The 16,250-nt window shown below is 42.5% G+C and overlaps 1 protein-coding gene across 4 annotated transcripts in view; it reads left to right on the plus strand.

Moving 5' to 3' along the window:
* LOC144587214 (uncharacterized) overlaps positions 1 to 16,250 on the plus strand; it is a 97,283-nt gene that overhangs the window by 70,891 nt on the left and 10,142 nt on the right. For 3 of the 4 annotated variants that reach the window (XR_013542400.1, XR_013542401.1, XR_013542402.1), the window contains exon 2: positions 500 to 16,095. Coding sequence is in view for 1 of the 4 variants with exons in the window: in XM_078387060.1 (XP_078243186.1) it covers positions 851 to 2,555 (1,705 nt within the window). In the remaining 3 variants the exon portion in view is untranslated. Of the gene's footprint in view, positions 1 to 499; positions 16,096 to 16,250 lie in introns of those variants that run through there. The other variant, XM_078387060.1, reaches the window with a different exon arrangement.

Genomic DNA, 16,250 nt, shown 5'->3' on the forward strand with positions numbered 1-16,250 from the left:
TGCTAATCATGATGATCTCTCCTTAAGAGGCATCTAGAACAGTGTTTCCCAACCTTTTTTTAGTTGTGACCCGCTTTTATAGTTACTACACAATCTACAATTTTCATTAAAAGGCATTTTAATGGGATAACGACATCACATCAAAATAGACTTCTCAGAATAGAATTCTAAGCTAATAATTAAGGGAGGGCTGCAAATCTGCCTCTACCAAATGAAAATTGAGAAGGAAGTAAAGTTAAAATACTTTGCGTTTGAGGTACTTTTTTGGGTGTGGAAATGTTCCTTCCTTTATGACCCCTCCCCCAAAGGGTTCCTCAGAAGTGCCCCTCCCACCTCAAGGCCAAAGGAACACCCTCAGGTCCAGCCACACACCCACTCTGGTTCTCCTCCCTCACCTTTTTGCCTGTCTTTCCTTCCTCCTCCATTACTCAGACTGAGCCCAAATGCATTTCTCCTTATCTCTGCAGATTTATGATCTCTTCTTTTTCTAATCTACCAGATGATGAACAGGAGAAGAAGAATCACCCAGCAACTCCTGGGCCATCCTCAGCAGAAATACATAAACAAGGGGGAAAAAAATCAGAGAATTGAAAATCCAACTGGGCAGGACTGGATGTCACATGAAAGAAATCACACAAAGGAGAAACCAAATAAATGCATGTCATCTCAATAGACATCAAATAACCCATACAGAGGAGAAACTGTATCCATGTATGGAATGTGAAAAGAGCTTCAGTCAGAGTGGTACTCTGAATAGACATAAAAGAACTCATGCTGGGGAGAAACCACATAAATGCATGGAATGTGGGAAGAGCTTCAGTCACAGCAATGCCCTGAGTTCACATCAAAGGTATCATACTGGGGAGAAACCAGATAAATGCATGGAATGTGGAAAGAGCTTCAGTCGTAGCAGTCACCTGAGTTCACATCAAAGAACTCACACAGGGGAGAAACCATATAAATGCATTGAATGTGGAAAGAACTTCAGTCATGAAACTCACCTGAGTTCACATCAAAGAACTCACACAGGGGAGAAACCACATAAATGCATGGAATGTGGAAAGAGTTTCAGTCAGAGTGGTACTCTGAATAGACATCAAAGAACTCACACTGGGGAGAAACCACATAAATGCATGGAATGTGGAAAGAGCTTCAGTCAGAGCAGTTACCTGAGGAGTCATCAAAGCACTCACACTAGGGAGAAACCATATACATGCATGGAATGTGGAAAGAGTTTCAGCCAGAGTGGTACTCTGAATAGACATCAAAGAACTCACACTGGGGAGAAACCACATAAATGCATGGAATGTGGAAAGAGCTTCAGTCAGAGCAGTTACCTGAGGAGTCATCAAAGCACTCACACTAGGGAGAAACCATATACATGCATGGAATGTGGAAAGAGTTTCAGTAACAGCAGTAACCTGAGTAGACATCAAAGACCTCACACTGGGGAGAAATCACATAAATGCATGGAATGTGGGAAGAGCTTCAATCAGAACAGTGCCCTGAATAGACATCAAAGAACACACACTGGGGAGAAATCATATACATGCATGGAATGTGGGAAGGATTTCAGTCAACGCAGTCACCTGAGTTCACATGAAAGATCTCATACTGGGGAGAAACCATATAAATGCATGGAATGTGGAAAGAGCTTCAGTCATAGCAGTAACCTGAGTTCACATCAAAGATCTCACACTGGGGAGAAACCATATAAATGTATGGAATGTGGAAAGAGCTTCAGTCGCAGCAGTCACCTGAGTTCACATCAAAGAACTCACACTGGGGAGAAACTATACAAATGCATGGAATGTGGAAAGAGCTTCAGGGATAGCTGTCACCTGAGTTCACATCAAAGCACTCATACTGGAGAGAAACCATATAAATGCATGGAATGTGGAAAGAACTTCAGTCACGAAACTCACCTGAGTTCACATCAAAGTACTCATACCAGAGAGAAACCACATAAATGCATGGAATGTGGGAAGAGCTTCATTCACAGCAGTGCCCTGAGTTTACATCAAAGGTCTCACAGTGGTGAGAGACCATATATGTGCATGGAATGTGGAAAGAGCTTCAGTCGTAGCAGTCACCTGAGTTCACATCAAAGAACTCACACTGGGGAGAAACCACATAAATGCATGGAATGTGGAAAGAGCTTCAGTCGTAGCAGTCACCTGAGGTCACATCAAAGAACTCACACAGGGGAGAAACCATATACATGCATTGAATGTGGAAAGAACTTCAGTCATGAAACTCACCTAAGTTCACATCAAAGAACTCACACTGGGGAGAAACCACATAAATGCATGGAATGTGGAAAGAGTTTCAGTCAGAGCAGTGCCCTGAGGTCACATCAAAGAACTCATACAGGGGAGAAACCATATAAATGCATGGAATGTGGAAAGAGTTTCTGTCAGAGCAGTGCCCTGAGTTCACATCAAAGAATTCACACTGGGGAGAAACCATATAAATGCATGGAATGTGGAAGGAGCTTCAGTCATACCAGTAGCCTTAAGTCCCATCTAAAAATTCACACTCGGGAGAAATCATAGAAGAATGTAAACAGAGCCTCATTAGTAGCAATTATTTTGTACATATCAATACATTGTGGAAAGCCTGAATTAGACCAGTAGTCTTAGTTATCATTGTCACGATGACCTCTACCTGAAGAGATAAGGATCGTGGGTCAGGGTGTCACTGTGGGTGCAAAACTACCATCTTTAGTGCCTTAGGTAAGTGCTTTAAGCCTCAGACGTGGGTAGTATAAGCTCCATGGACAAGTCCAACCTCAAAAGAAACCTTTGCTTATTTTCAAAGCAATAAACAATTGACTGAGTGCTTCTTTGGCCGGACAACAGCCTGAGCAAGTAGGACCTGTCAATATTACAGTAAAATGAGTGACCTTCTCAAATCCTCACTAGATTTAGGTGTAATCCTGCTGTTCAAGAGACCAGTCCTCTATTGAAGAAATATATTTGTTTTTATTAAGAAAATAAATCATTTCATTAGAATACAGTTGTAGCCTTAAAGGCGTAAGCAGTAGGCATATCCATTTGTTACATTGATTTTAAAATGTCTACAGTCGTGCCTCGCAGAACGAGCGCACCGTAGAGCGATGAATTTGCTCTACGGTGATGCTTTTTTGATCGCTAATGCGATCGCAGAGCGACGGCCCCAGTGGGCGAAAATCGCAGAGCGAAGGTCGGTAAGCGGTTCGCTTACCGACCTTCGCTTTGTGACCTGCCGATCACCTGTTCCGCAGCAACAAAATGGCCGCCGGAACAGCCAAAATGGCCGCGCGCAGTGTTTTCGCACCCTCGTTAAGTGAGGGGAGGGTGCAAAAATGGCTGCCTGCCATTGAAAAACTTCGCTGAACGGTGAGTAAATCAGCCGATTGGAACACATTAAACTAAGTTTAATGCATTCCAATGGCTTTTTTCTTACCACTCAGCGATGTTTCACGCAGCGAGGGTTAATCCGGGACGGATTAACCCTCGCTGTGCGAGGCACCACTGTACTATTTCTAAGTAAAATAACGACTAGAAGCTAAGGGAAACTGGGTGATTTCTCCCCTCTCTTCTCTTTCAAAGGCCAAACCTCTCACATTCCACAACATCCACCATCAATCTCATATACAGGAACAACCAATTTTCTACATGTCTCTGGACCACCTTCTTTATGACACTTCCAAGCTGTTAACCAATTAGTTCACCGCCCACATTTCACATGAGAAGATCCAAGTCCCATTGGTTTATCTTTATGCTCTGTTTCATCTTCCCTGGGCCCCTTTGGCCTTCCTTCCTTATCTTCATGCCAGGCAAAGCAACTCTGCACAACAATCTCATGAGAACATTTCATTGCTTTTAAATTCATCTTACACAGAACCTAACAGACTCCATCTTTGTATGACGACAAGTTCCAGTTTCCTCCTATTTCCTCACACTCATCAAAGAACAAAGATGGGGCAGAAACTATAGAAATTCACGGAATGCGGATTGAGCTTAAATTGGAGAGATAACCTGAGTTGTGTGTATTATTTAAAAAGAATTATCTTTTTGGGATGCAGATTTTTTATCCTAAAAATAACACTGCTTTAAAAAGTTGCTTCAGAGGTGCATTAAAAGTGAAAGCTTTTAGAAAAATCACAGCTGGGGATATAATTTACATTGCAACCCCTTGTTTTGGTACAAAAGCTGCTGATAAGAATGCATAAGTAGCTCATTCAGTTTTGTGCTACTTTCCACTGGAAAGAATAGACAGGTAAATGCTGATGTAATATGAAACTGAAAGAAAAGAGAAAAAATGAGTGAATGTTGAAGTCCGTTTGTGATGTATTTAATTCATAACAGTAATTAACAAAGGGATGTGGAAACTTGCGTTAAACCAAGGAGAATAATAATATAGTGTACAATGGAAGCTTTTACAGAATTTGTAAAAAATGAAAAAAGATGGATGTTTTAAGGCTAACTGATGAAACATGAGCAAGTAGTGTCATGAATTTGATTATGAAAATAGAATAGAGATGTATATCATAGGATTTATTTCAGAGCAGCAACGAAAAAGCTAGAAATCCACTTGTGTCCAGACGCTAATTAGGGAGAAAAAATGTACAAGGTCAGTTCTTCTCTAGCTAAAGGAAAAAAAAGTCAAGAAGAGCAAAATGACCTTTATCTTATTTCAACTCCGACGGACAAGGACATAACTTGTTAATTTAAGAAAGATGGGAGAAGAGAGAAGGGGGAGGAGGAGATGGATGGAGACACAACCCGAACGACTGCCGGAACGCAGCATGAATTTCAGCAGAGAAAAAGCTACTAAAGGACTCTCATTTTTCTAATTAACCATAAGATAAAATCCTATTTAGAAATGTAGTTAGATTGGTTGTTATTTTCATTTTTATAGAGGAAATGTTTGTTGGTAACGGCTGGGATAATTTGGAAATGATTATTTGTGTAAAGATTGGCTTATCTAAATGTGTTTCAAATTAATCTCTATCTTTTTAATAAAATATAAAAAGGCTGTTTGTCTGTACGTTGGCTTCTTGAATAGAGTGTCAAGCTACTCTAGTTAATTGGCTACTTTAAAATTGATTTATTTAATCAGGCCATGCACATGCTACCAATTTAGGGTCCTACATATAAGATAAAGAGGAGTAAATCTAGAATGACTGGAAGTTTTTTATTTAAAAATCGTAGCAGACTTGGGAGAAAGGGTGGAAAAGTTGCCTAGGGTAAAATTAAAGGACCTGGTTTTACCTGAGTAGGAACTGTTCATCCTGGACCCCTCTCTGTTACGTGTAAAAGCAATTTCTTAGGAAGCTCGCTTTTACGACAAGTAGCAAAGAGGCAAAACATGTCATTTGTTTTAGAAGGCTTTGCCCTCATAATTAATAATAGTAATGAGTTTTGAAAAGGAACTAATGAATATATATTCTGTATTTTTTATTAACAACTAGACTTTTCTGTGCTTTTGAGAGCATCTTGGTTTGTAACAGCAGGTATTGTTCAAAGAGAGCTGAAATTTTGTTCAGACTTTGTGAGTTTTTCAACCTCTGATCTCTTCAGGCCCTGGACTGCACTGGGTCAGAGTTGACCCAATCCTTTGATTTTCATCATCTGAGCTTCTCAGAGGCTGGGAAACCCAAACCTTGGGAAGACGTTGTTTTGCTGACAGATGAACAAACACTGTTATTAGAAAGGAATGGAGAACCACACAGGGTTTGTTTTCATGGAGTACAACAATAGATGATGGAACTGATGCAGGGTGAAATTCCTCAGAAAAGAGGAAAGATCACTGTGTGGCAGTGACAGCCAGCAATGGATTTTACATATGGCTGGGTGAGAAAAAATTTCTCTGTGTTGACCCGCTTAGAGTCAAATAATGCTGTTGACTTTGTATACATTTATTTTTAAAGTTTAAATACTTTTGCATGTCTTTCATTGAAAATAATAAGGTTTTTTGCTTTTTATCATTGTACAGTGGGGTCTTGACTTAAGAACGGCTTGAGTTAAGAACATTTTGACTTAAGAACCACTCTCATAGGAAAATATTGACTTGACTTACTTAGATTTGAGTTAAGAACTAAAAAAACCACGTGGGAGGCAGGGAAAGTGCAAAATTTGAACTTTCAGTTAACTGTTGGCCAGTGAAAAGGGTGCCTGTCTGCTTCCTCACTCCTCCCAGCGTTTAGAGAGTGGATTGGGAGACAGTCTTCGGACTGCCTGGTACTGTACTGCCTGGACTGTATTTTCCCTGCCTTCCCTGAACCTTTCTTGACCTAAAAAAAAAAAAAAAAAGAAACAAAATATCCCCTTCTAGTGGTCGAAGGCGGAATAGCAGCTTCCCATTAGTTTCTATGGACGGAAAAGAGCAGATACGGATCAAATGGTTTTCAATGCATTCCTATGGGAAATGCAGATTTGACCTGAGAACTTTTTGACTTGAGAACCGCCTTCCAATACGGATTAAGTTCTCAAGTCAAGACCCCACTGTATTCTTAGAAACTTCAAAGTGTTCAGAAGATGTATTATCTGTCTTTCTAGATTATGAGTTCTGGTGTTTTAATGTGCTTGTATTTTTGACTCAAACATGTCTTAAAATTTGCCTATAAAATAAATAAATAACATCTTTTTACAAGGGTATTTTAAGTAAGCCTACAGTTTTTGCATAACTGGAGGAATTTTTGATTTGAAGATCTGTACCTACAATTTTTTTCCTCACACATGTAAGACTTCCTCTCTTTTTTTATTTAGTATATTTAAGTATGGAACCTAGAAATTATGGCAATAAAATAACGTGTGCAGAATTAACAAGTTTTGGAATTGCCTGGAATCATTACAACAATGAAAAGACTTCTTATGAGATACCCAGATGAGCTTCAAACACCTTGTCACTGACTGTCTTTGTGAGGGAGAAGGTCAAGATGAGCTCTTCCCGACTGGAGTGCCGTCCTTTCCTGAGGAGAGGATGGAGAAGCTCATAAAGCCCCAGAGAAAGAACATATGACCCATCAGAGAAGTGACAGCTCCATGGGGCGAATGGGATGAGAGATATCATGGGATGAAAAGCGTCACAGATGAGAATGGGATGAGAAGCATCACAGAGAAAACCAGGAAGATAGAGATAGTTCTTGGTGAAGAATCAAAGGTTCAGAGCAGTGAAGGGATGGAAGAGTCTGGAAATAAAGAGCCAGGAGTGCCTAAGGTGAATGTTTGAGTGAAGGGAGCAGAAGACCCATCAGAGGGAAGGAAGGATACACCAGGTAAGGGAACGTTAGGAGTGGTGGTGAAGGAGAAAAAAAGGAAGGAATAAGACAGGAAGAAATTTTAGATACAATGTGGATCTTGATTGGACTAAGATGTGGAAAGAAAGCTATAAACCAGTAAATCTTAGAGAAAATATCCTCAAAATGTTCTACAGATGGCATTACACACCTATAAGACTAGCAAAAATGTCAGAGGGTAACAGCAATATATGTTGGAAGTTTTTTAAAAATGCAAGAACTTATCATATGTGGTGGACATGCAAAAAGGTCAAAAATTATTGGACATAGGTATGGGAATTAGCAAAAGAAATTACTCAGCAGAAATTAGATATAAAACCTGAAATGGCATTACTGAATGTCATATCAGGAATTAATGATAATAAATTGAAGCATTGTCTTATATATATACTGACAGCAGCCAGACTACTCTGGGCCCAAAAATGGAAAACTGAAGATGTTCCAATGATAGAAGAGCTGTTAAAGAAGCTATGAGATATAGCAGAACTGGACACTATCAGAAGCACTGCGGGAACAAACAAGAGACTATGTAAAACAAAACTGGGAACCAATATATTCTACTCAGTATATACTGGAAATGAAATTGGGGGAGCAGAGGGGATAACGAGGCTGGAGTCTCTGACTCCAAAGGGGGGGAGGGGTTAGTTTAATTTGAGGGGTTAGTTTGTTTTCTTTCTCTTTTCTCTTTTCCCCATGTTTTTTATTCATCTTTTCTGTGTGAAAATAAAAATAATATTAAAAAATACTGGAAAAACATTAACCTGGCTAGAACAATTCCATCTCTTGGCCTGGCTCTATGTAATATCAGTTTAAAGCTGTAATTAAAACCATTAACTATAAGCTATAAACCCTTATGGTCACACCAGAAAGAGTCTCGTCAGTTCAGCTCAGTAACTCAGCAAGTTCATCAAAGATCACAGAGTGCTTTCTGGATAACAGTGACAGAAGCCATGAGTTCTTCTCTCCTTGCCAAAAATGGGAAAGCAAACCTGGGGGGGGGAGGAGCTCCTGGTTTAGACCTCAAAGCAAAAGTTGGGGCCAAAGGGCAGGGATTTTCCCCCCATCATCATAATCTGTCCCCTGCTCTCAGCCCCTCCTCCCCGCTCTTCATTCATAGAGAACATAGAGCTACGAGGGAAACAGAGGGGGCTCTTCCCTTGGCGCATTTCAAATGGGAACCAAAAGTGGAAAAATTGCACTTGCCTCTTCTTTTCACACCTCTAGGGTCCTGGGGGATCATCTTGCTAAGAGGACCTCCTCATGAGTTTCTGGCAGAACCTTTGGTGCATCACATTAATTGGGGCGGCAGGTTTCAATACATTTCGGGGGGGAGGCTTCTCTGCGCAAAATGTTATGCATCCAAAGAAGCACACAACTTGAAAGAACACAGCAAGCGTTTATTTCATGTTTGCAAGCATGGAGAGAGCACGACCGTGCGATGTGTGGTCTCTAAAGTTTTTCAAGTAAACACATCTTATATACCTGACGCAATTGTCCCTCTCTGTCCCTCTGGCCAATGGGCCAAAGGTGGAAGGCTTACGTTCTATCTGTCACATTGCAACTTCGTACTACACCCCACCCTTATCTATCACTCAACTGTGCATACGCATCTTGAAAAACCAAGAACCTGTTACAATTAAAGGACTACATTGTATACAACAACACACACCTATCCCTATTAGTATAAGCAGAATTCCAAAAGCAAATGAGTGAGAACAAAGAGAGGGAAAAAAATCTCATCACATGGCCTAGTGGGAGGGCCTAGTGGTTTGAATTGTGATTTTCCTGGAGCCTGCGCTCATTCTCCCTAGGAGGTTGTGGCTGGGAATGAAGGCCAGGTAAGCTTCCATGGGTATTTTGTGGAGGAGTCTGTTTTTTCTCTCTCTGACTTTGCTGACATGGTGGCCGCGGCCGGATGAATTTCACGTGCCGTGTTAATTGATTTATGATGAGAAATTGCCCTTGCGTAAGGCTTAGGCCGAAGCAGGGAGAAATTCTTTCAGTTGTTGATTGTTTTATGGCTGGAGAAATTCCTATGCGTGATTACAGCTTAGGCTGATGCATGCAGAGAGAGTTTCTTTCAGTGCTTAAGTGTAGCAGGAACATCGTGTGGTGTTCTAAACTGCAAGCTCTGACCATTAAGGTGGCAGAGTGGCAAAGTTACCTAATTTTAAGCTGGAGTCTATTGAGAAGTTAACCAGGAGACACTGGAAAAATAAAGTTTACTATTTCCAATCCTATACCAGTAGACAGGGACAGATTCCTGAGGGAATATCTAGTCTTTGTCAAGCAGACAGCTTTACAGCTGTCTCCCCTAATCTGATTGCTTCGGTAATGGCTTCAGGGTGAGAAATGGCGGCTAGCAGGCGTTCTTTACCGGAGTGGCTCTTGGCTAAAACTTTAGACAGAGAGATTTTGGAAGCTATGGAATACAGTGCTTTATTGCAAAGTGGAGCCAGACCGAGGATGACATGGCAGGACACTAGGGCAGAACGTGTTCCAACTCAGCAGGACCTGCTAATGGAGGAGATTTATGGCAATGACCGGTGGACAGCAGGAGCAGCAGCGGCAGATGCCAGCGGCAGCCCAGCAGATCCAAGGGACGTGAGTTTAAAGATGCAGCAACAGTTTACTATAGTGGCAGATTTCATGGAGAGACAGAAACAATGGGTTCAGGCCCAAATGTTTGATGCGATTCAGGAGGGACACTACTGGGAGATGAAATTGCAGCAGTTGAATAGGCAGATTAAAGAGGAGGAGCATGCTAGAGACTCTTTAGGGAGCATGGATAGAGAAAACCTGTCTTTTCACTAGGAAGATGATGAAATAATTTCTTTTAAGAGGGGTGAAACTACTGCTAAAGTTAAGCCTGTTCCAGAAGTGCCTAGGAGGCAGAGCCAGTATGATTTTAAGAAGCCTGTTTTTCAGGAACAGAGACAGTTCTTAGCTGGGGAGCACAGAAGCATAGCTCCTGGCCAGACTAGGCCAACCCTGACTGTTTTCAGTGTGGGGGTCCGCATTTGAAAAAAGATTGTCCAAAACTGTCTGTGCCAGCCACCCAAACCAGAAAGCCAGTTGGCAAGACTCCAATACCTGCACCATGTAAATTTAAGCAAACCACCCCAAAAGTGGCCTACCTTAGTGCTACGTCACAGGAAAATCAGCAGTTACCAGCAGAACAGCAGGTAGCTAACCAGTCGAACATTCTGCCTACCCAGAGACAGGAAGGAGTTAAAAAGATAAGGCCCAAAGACGTTCAGAAACCAGGAGAGGCCACTGATTTTATTTCACACATTCGAAATCCAAACTTTTCTGAGGTAAAAGTTGGAAGGAAAGCTTGGGAGGATATGAAAAGAGATCCCATAGGGCAGTTTAAGAACCAACAGACGGTTGGGGACCAATGGTTGTTGTGGGTTTTTCGGGCTCTTTGGCTGTGTTCTGAAGGTTGTTCTTCCTAACAAATTGTGCTCTGGTCCTCTGAAGATGCCGGCCACAGAGACTGGCGAAACGTTAGGAAGAACAACCTTCAGAACACGGCCAAAGAGCCCGAAAAACCCACAACAACCATTAGATCCCGGCCGTGAAAGCCTTCACGAATACAGGTTGGGGACCATTTTGTAGGCAAGCCCTTAGATCATAACCAAATCAGAAACAAGGATTGGGAAGGAAAGGGAGAAAAAGCCCCTAGTTATGATCAAAAGAACTTTCAAACTTGCTTTAGTTATGAAGAGAAGGGACATTTCTTAGCCCAAAGTAATAAGAACAGAGAAGTTGGGTCACAAAAGGGAAATTTGCCTAGGCCTAAAGCTGTATACTGCTTACAGCAGAACCAAGTTACCACCGGGAAGGAGGAACTGGGCATCATGGCAACCCACGCTAATCTTCCTGCACAAACTGAGAACCAAATCAACTTCCAGAGGCTGAAATACTGCATTGTTATTTAATTGAAACGAACCAAGAACTCTTTAACCCTTCTGGTGATAATATTTTTATAAATAACATTATATTTATGGCTCTGAAGGGTTATGCCATCCTGACATCGTCTCTCAGGAATGCGTTTTGAAAGGGGAAAGCATGACAGTTAAGGGGATTGGAGAAGCAGCTGTTATTCTGCCAGTGGCTGAAATGCCCATCAGATATCAAGGTTGGGAAGGGAAATGCAGATCAGGAGTACCTGCACAAATGCCAGCGCTGGTTTTAATAGGAATTGACATTGCTGAGCATGTGATGTGTACGAGGCCAGCTCGAGAATGTGAGGGTGCTGTTAAAATAAATAACTCAAAAACACAGAAAACTTCGCTCTTTGTTGCTCTTTTCAGCATGCTGGAAAAGAACTGTCTCTCTCTCTCTCTCTGCCTCTCAGCAGCATTTCTTTGTTCGCTGCTGCTTCCCTTATCAGCTCTCCTCCAGCCACACTGTCAGAGCGATTTATTGCCTCCATAAAACGCCTACTTGTGGCAAAACTCTACATACACACTGCAGTATACCTTACCCAATAACATTTCTACAAGGCTTCTTATACACGCCCATTAATCTACATCACACCAGACGATAGAAGAGGAAATGAGAAAATACTGTATGCTTCTTCCTGTTGCTTTACCACAGGACATAAAGGATGCAAACATCGTCACATTGTATAAGAACAGGGGTGACTGCAATAACTACCGTGGCATCTCTCTTCTTAGCGATGTAGGTAAGCTGCTTGTCCGTATTGTGCTGAAGAGGCTCCAGGTGCTTGCAGACAGAGTCTATCCAGAATCACAGTGTGGATTTCGAGCTAATAGATCCACCACTGACATGGTATTCTCCCCCAGACAGTTGCGGGAGAAATGCAGGGAACAAAGACAGCCATTCTTTGTGGCCTTCATAGACCTTACAAAAGCATTTGACTTGGTTAGCAGGGATGGCCTTTTTAAAATGCTTCCTAAGATTGGATGTCTTCCTCGATTCCTTAATATCATCAGGTCTTTTCATGAGAGAATGAAGGGCACTGTAGTTTTTGATGGCTCAACATCAGATCCCTTTGACATCTGAAGCGGAGTGAAACAGGGTTGTGTCATCGCGACAACCCTTTTTGGGATCATTTTTTGCTGTCATGCTGAAGCATGCCTTTGGAACTGCAACGGAAGGTGTCTATCTCCGGACTAGATCAGATGGAAAGCTCTTTAATCTCTCTAGATTGAGAGCAAAGACCAAAGTTCAGCTGAAATGCATGCGGGACTTCCTCTTCGCAGATGATGCAGCCATTGTTGCCCACTCTGCCGAAGACCTCCAACAACTCATGAATCGTTTTAGCAAGGCCTGCAAAGAGTTTGGATTAACTATCAGCCTGAAGAAAACACAAGTCATGGGCCAGGACGTGGACCCACCTCCCCCTATTACTATCTCCATGCAAGAATAGGAGGTTGTCCATGAATTTGTGTACCTTGGCTCAACGATCTCTGACACTCTCTCCCTAGATGTCGAGCTGGATAGACACATTGGCAAAGCAGCTACCATATTCTCAAGACTCACAAAAAGAGTATGGCTCAATAAGAAGTTGACAGCATACACCAAGATCCAGGTCCATAGAGCCTGTGTCCTGAGCAGACTCCTGCACTGCAGTGAGTCCTGGACCCTTCATGCGAGGCAGGAGAGAAAGCTGAACATGTTCCATATGCGTTGCCTCCAACGCATTTTTGGTATCACCTGGCAGGATAAAGTTCCAAATAGAGTAGTCCTAGAACGAGCTGGAATTTGTAGCATGTATACACTACTGAAATAGCGACGTCTACGGTGGCTTGGGCACGTCGTGAGAATGGCTGATATTCGGATTCCAAAGGATCTCCTGTATGGAGAATTAGTGCAGGGAAATCGCCCCAGAGGGAGACCACAGCTGCGATACAAGGATATCTGCAAGCGGGATCTGAAGGCCTTGGAAATGGACCTCAACAGATGGGAAACCCTAACATCTGAGCATTCAGCCTGGAGGCATGCAGTGCATCACGGCCTCTCCCAATCTGAAGAGACCCTCGCCCATTGCTGAGGCAAAGAGGCAGTTACGAAAGCAGCAAAATCAGGGAGCTAGACGGGGTACAGATTGTATTTGTCCTAAATGTGGAAGGGATTGACATGCTTGAATTGGCCTTCTCAGCCACACTAGACGCTGTTCCAAGCTGTTTCAAGTCCTCCATGCAGAGCACGATACCATAGTCTCTCGAGACTGAAGGATGCCTATGATGTCTTCCTGTTGCCTTACAGGACAGGCCCATATGGCACATAGATATGTGGAAAGTACATAGACTGTGGAAAATTTAGACATAGCTACATAATAAGCTCTCTGTTCTGTCCCATCAGCAGAATCATTTCCCTACAGTGAAGAGAGTTTTTGTGCAGATAAGTTCCCAGAAGGAAATTGAAGGAATATCTGAGGAAAAAGATGAAGTTCCTCTAGAGATAAAGAGAGGTACTAATGACCCATTTGAGCCAATACATATTAGGAATCTCCAAGACAATACATTTACACAGGAACGAAAAGCAGATTCCATGCTGCAACATTGCTTTGAAAAAGTTACTGAAGAACCATTAACCCCTGAAAAAACCGAAAGGTACCTTATAGAGAAGATCTCTATAAGGTACCTTATAGAGATCTTAGAGAATCCCAGGAGGGGAGAGAAAACATTCAGAAGCAATTAGTGACTGCCATAAATTCACAGGGACAGCAAAAGAAACAAAAAGTCTGGTATGACAAGAAAGCCAGAGAAAGAACTTTGAATCCCAGAGATGAGGTGCTAATGTTGAGACCTATCAAAGGGAATCAATTAAAATTAAATGGGGCAGGACCATTCAGGGTAACTTCCAAAATGAATGAAATTAATTATGTTATCAAGGAGGATGGATACTGGAGATGCACCCCCACAAGCGGTTACTTCTTCTAGATTCGCCAGGAGCTGAATGAAATGCTGAAGGAGAACATCATAGTTCCTACATCCAGTCTGTGGGCAGCTCCTATAGTGCTTGTAGACAAGCTGGATGGCAGCATCCGTTTTTGCATGGACTATAGGAAGTGAATCATGTAACCAAGCCGAATGCATATCTGATGCCCAGACGTAGTGAAATAGCTGCTCCTGTATCTGACCTATCACACAAGAAGAATGCAGAAAGTATCCAGTGGACCAGCAGCTGCGAGGAGACATTCGTGAGGCTGAAGGCAGCGTTGATGACCAACTCAGTCTTAAGAGTTCCGGAGTTCCAGGGCGTGTTCACCAGCTTTACTGATGCATCCAACATAGGGTTAGGAGCTGTGCTGAGCCAGGACAACAGAGAACATCATCCCGTGGCGTACCTAAGCAAAAAGCTACATGCGGGCGAAAGACAGCTTTCTACTAGTGAAAGAAAGTGTCTCACAATTCTTTATTCACTTCATAAACTTGGGCCATATATATGGGGTAGACGTTTCATTCTGTGTACTGACCATTCCCCATTATTATGGTTGAGAACTATAAAAGCAAAAAACAGCAAATTGATGAGTGTGAGGGTCTGTTATTCTTCACCTCCCCCGAACCAAATAAAAAAGGAGACGTTTTTAAACCAAACAACTTGTCTTCATTTATTAACTGGGGTAAGGGAATAGAAATGTCTATCAGCTTGGGAACGAACTTCTCCTGTGGGAGCAACGGCTTGTACGGGGCACCCAATCTTCATCAAACGGGTTACTTGACCTCGACGCCCATGGGCCAGCCTGAACCCGAGAGGGTTCTTCGGGTTCGATGTCATCTGGGTTCGTTGTCAATAGTGGGGTTGTCTCTTCATGCCCTGTATATCCCCAGGGTACATGGTTCTCTGCCCCGGTGAAATCCCAGGGTCCTGGTAATAACCCAGTTTCCTCAGCTCCTCCAGATGCCATATTCTCTTTTCCTCTCTCTCTTTCTCTACTCTCTTCTTCTCCTCAACTAACTTGCGCCGCCACTCTCTAGTCTCCCTTTCTCCCCAGTATGAGGGTTGCACTGTCATTTCCCTCCTTCTCCTCTCCTCTGCCTCTCGCTTACTGAGACGCACCTGTTCCCACTTGCCAGTCCAAGGGTCCTGGATGGACACCCATTCCCATCCGCCCTCCTCAACATCTCTCCTGCGACTGACTTCTCCCATAGCTCCCTCCTCTGGATCTTTCCATCCCCTTCCTGCCCAAACCAGTGGAGTCTGGGTAGATATAGTTAACCCCTTCAGTCCCCGTTCTAAATCCAAGGTGTCCACAGCCTGGTGTAGCATCCGGGGTGGGAAAGGCATGGGAGTGGTCTGGGTGCCTACGGAGGCTCTAGGGTGAGACGGCACTCCCAACATCACCTCACGACCGAGGGTGCGGGTGTCACAATGAGATGGGCCTTGATCCTTCAGGACTTTGAATTCAAGGTGCGTGTAATTAAAGAGACTCATAATAGTGCGGCAGATGCCCTTTCAAGAAGACCCGACGACTGAAGAAGTGAAAAAGGACTATGAAATTAAATGAATACCATAAAATGTATTAAAACGTAAATGGTTCAAGAATAAAGATGCATTAAAAAGTGTATTGAAATGAAAAGTAGATTAAAATGAAAAGGTGTTGAAATGTAAATATATGAATGTTGAATAAGTTTCTATGCAATTGGAGAGGCTAAAGTTATTTAAATGTTTAAAAGAAAATTTGTTTTTAAATAATTTATAGGCATAATGTAATAGGATTAAATTGTAATTGGTTAAGTAATGTTTAAATATAACATGTCTTTAAACTCTGCTTTGTTCCTAGGGCTAACCACTGTATATTCACCCCAAGAAACAACTTTTTAAGGAGGGAGGTGTTACATACAGCACTGATGTTACCTGTCTGTCATGGGTTTGGAGGGAAAGTTCCATCCTATGGGGAGTGGAAGGCGGGACATCAGGAGGAGGGGCTGTACTGTATATATATGTGGAGCGTGTGTGGGGAAGGAGAAGCTGGAGAAGAGCTGAG

This window comes from Pogona vitticeps, chromosome 2, assembly GCF_051106095.1.
Source record: "Pogona vitticeps strain Pit_001003342236 chromosome 2, PviZW2.1, whole genome shotgun sequence".
NCBI classification, from domain to species: domain Eukaryota; kingdom Metazoa; phylum Chordata; class Lepidosauria; order Squamata; family Agamidae; genus Pogona; species Pogona vitticeps.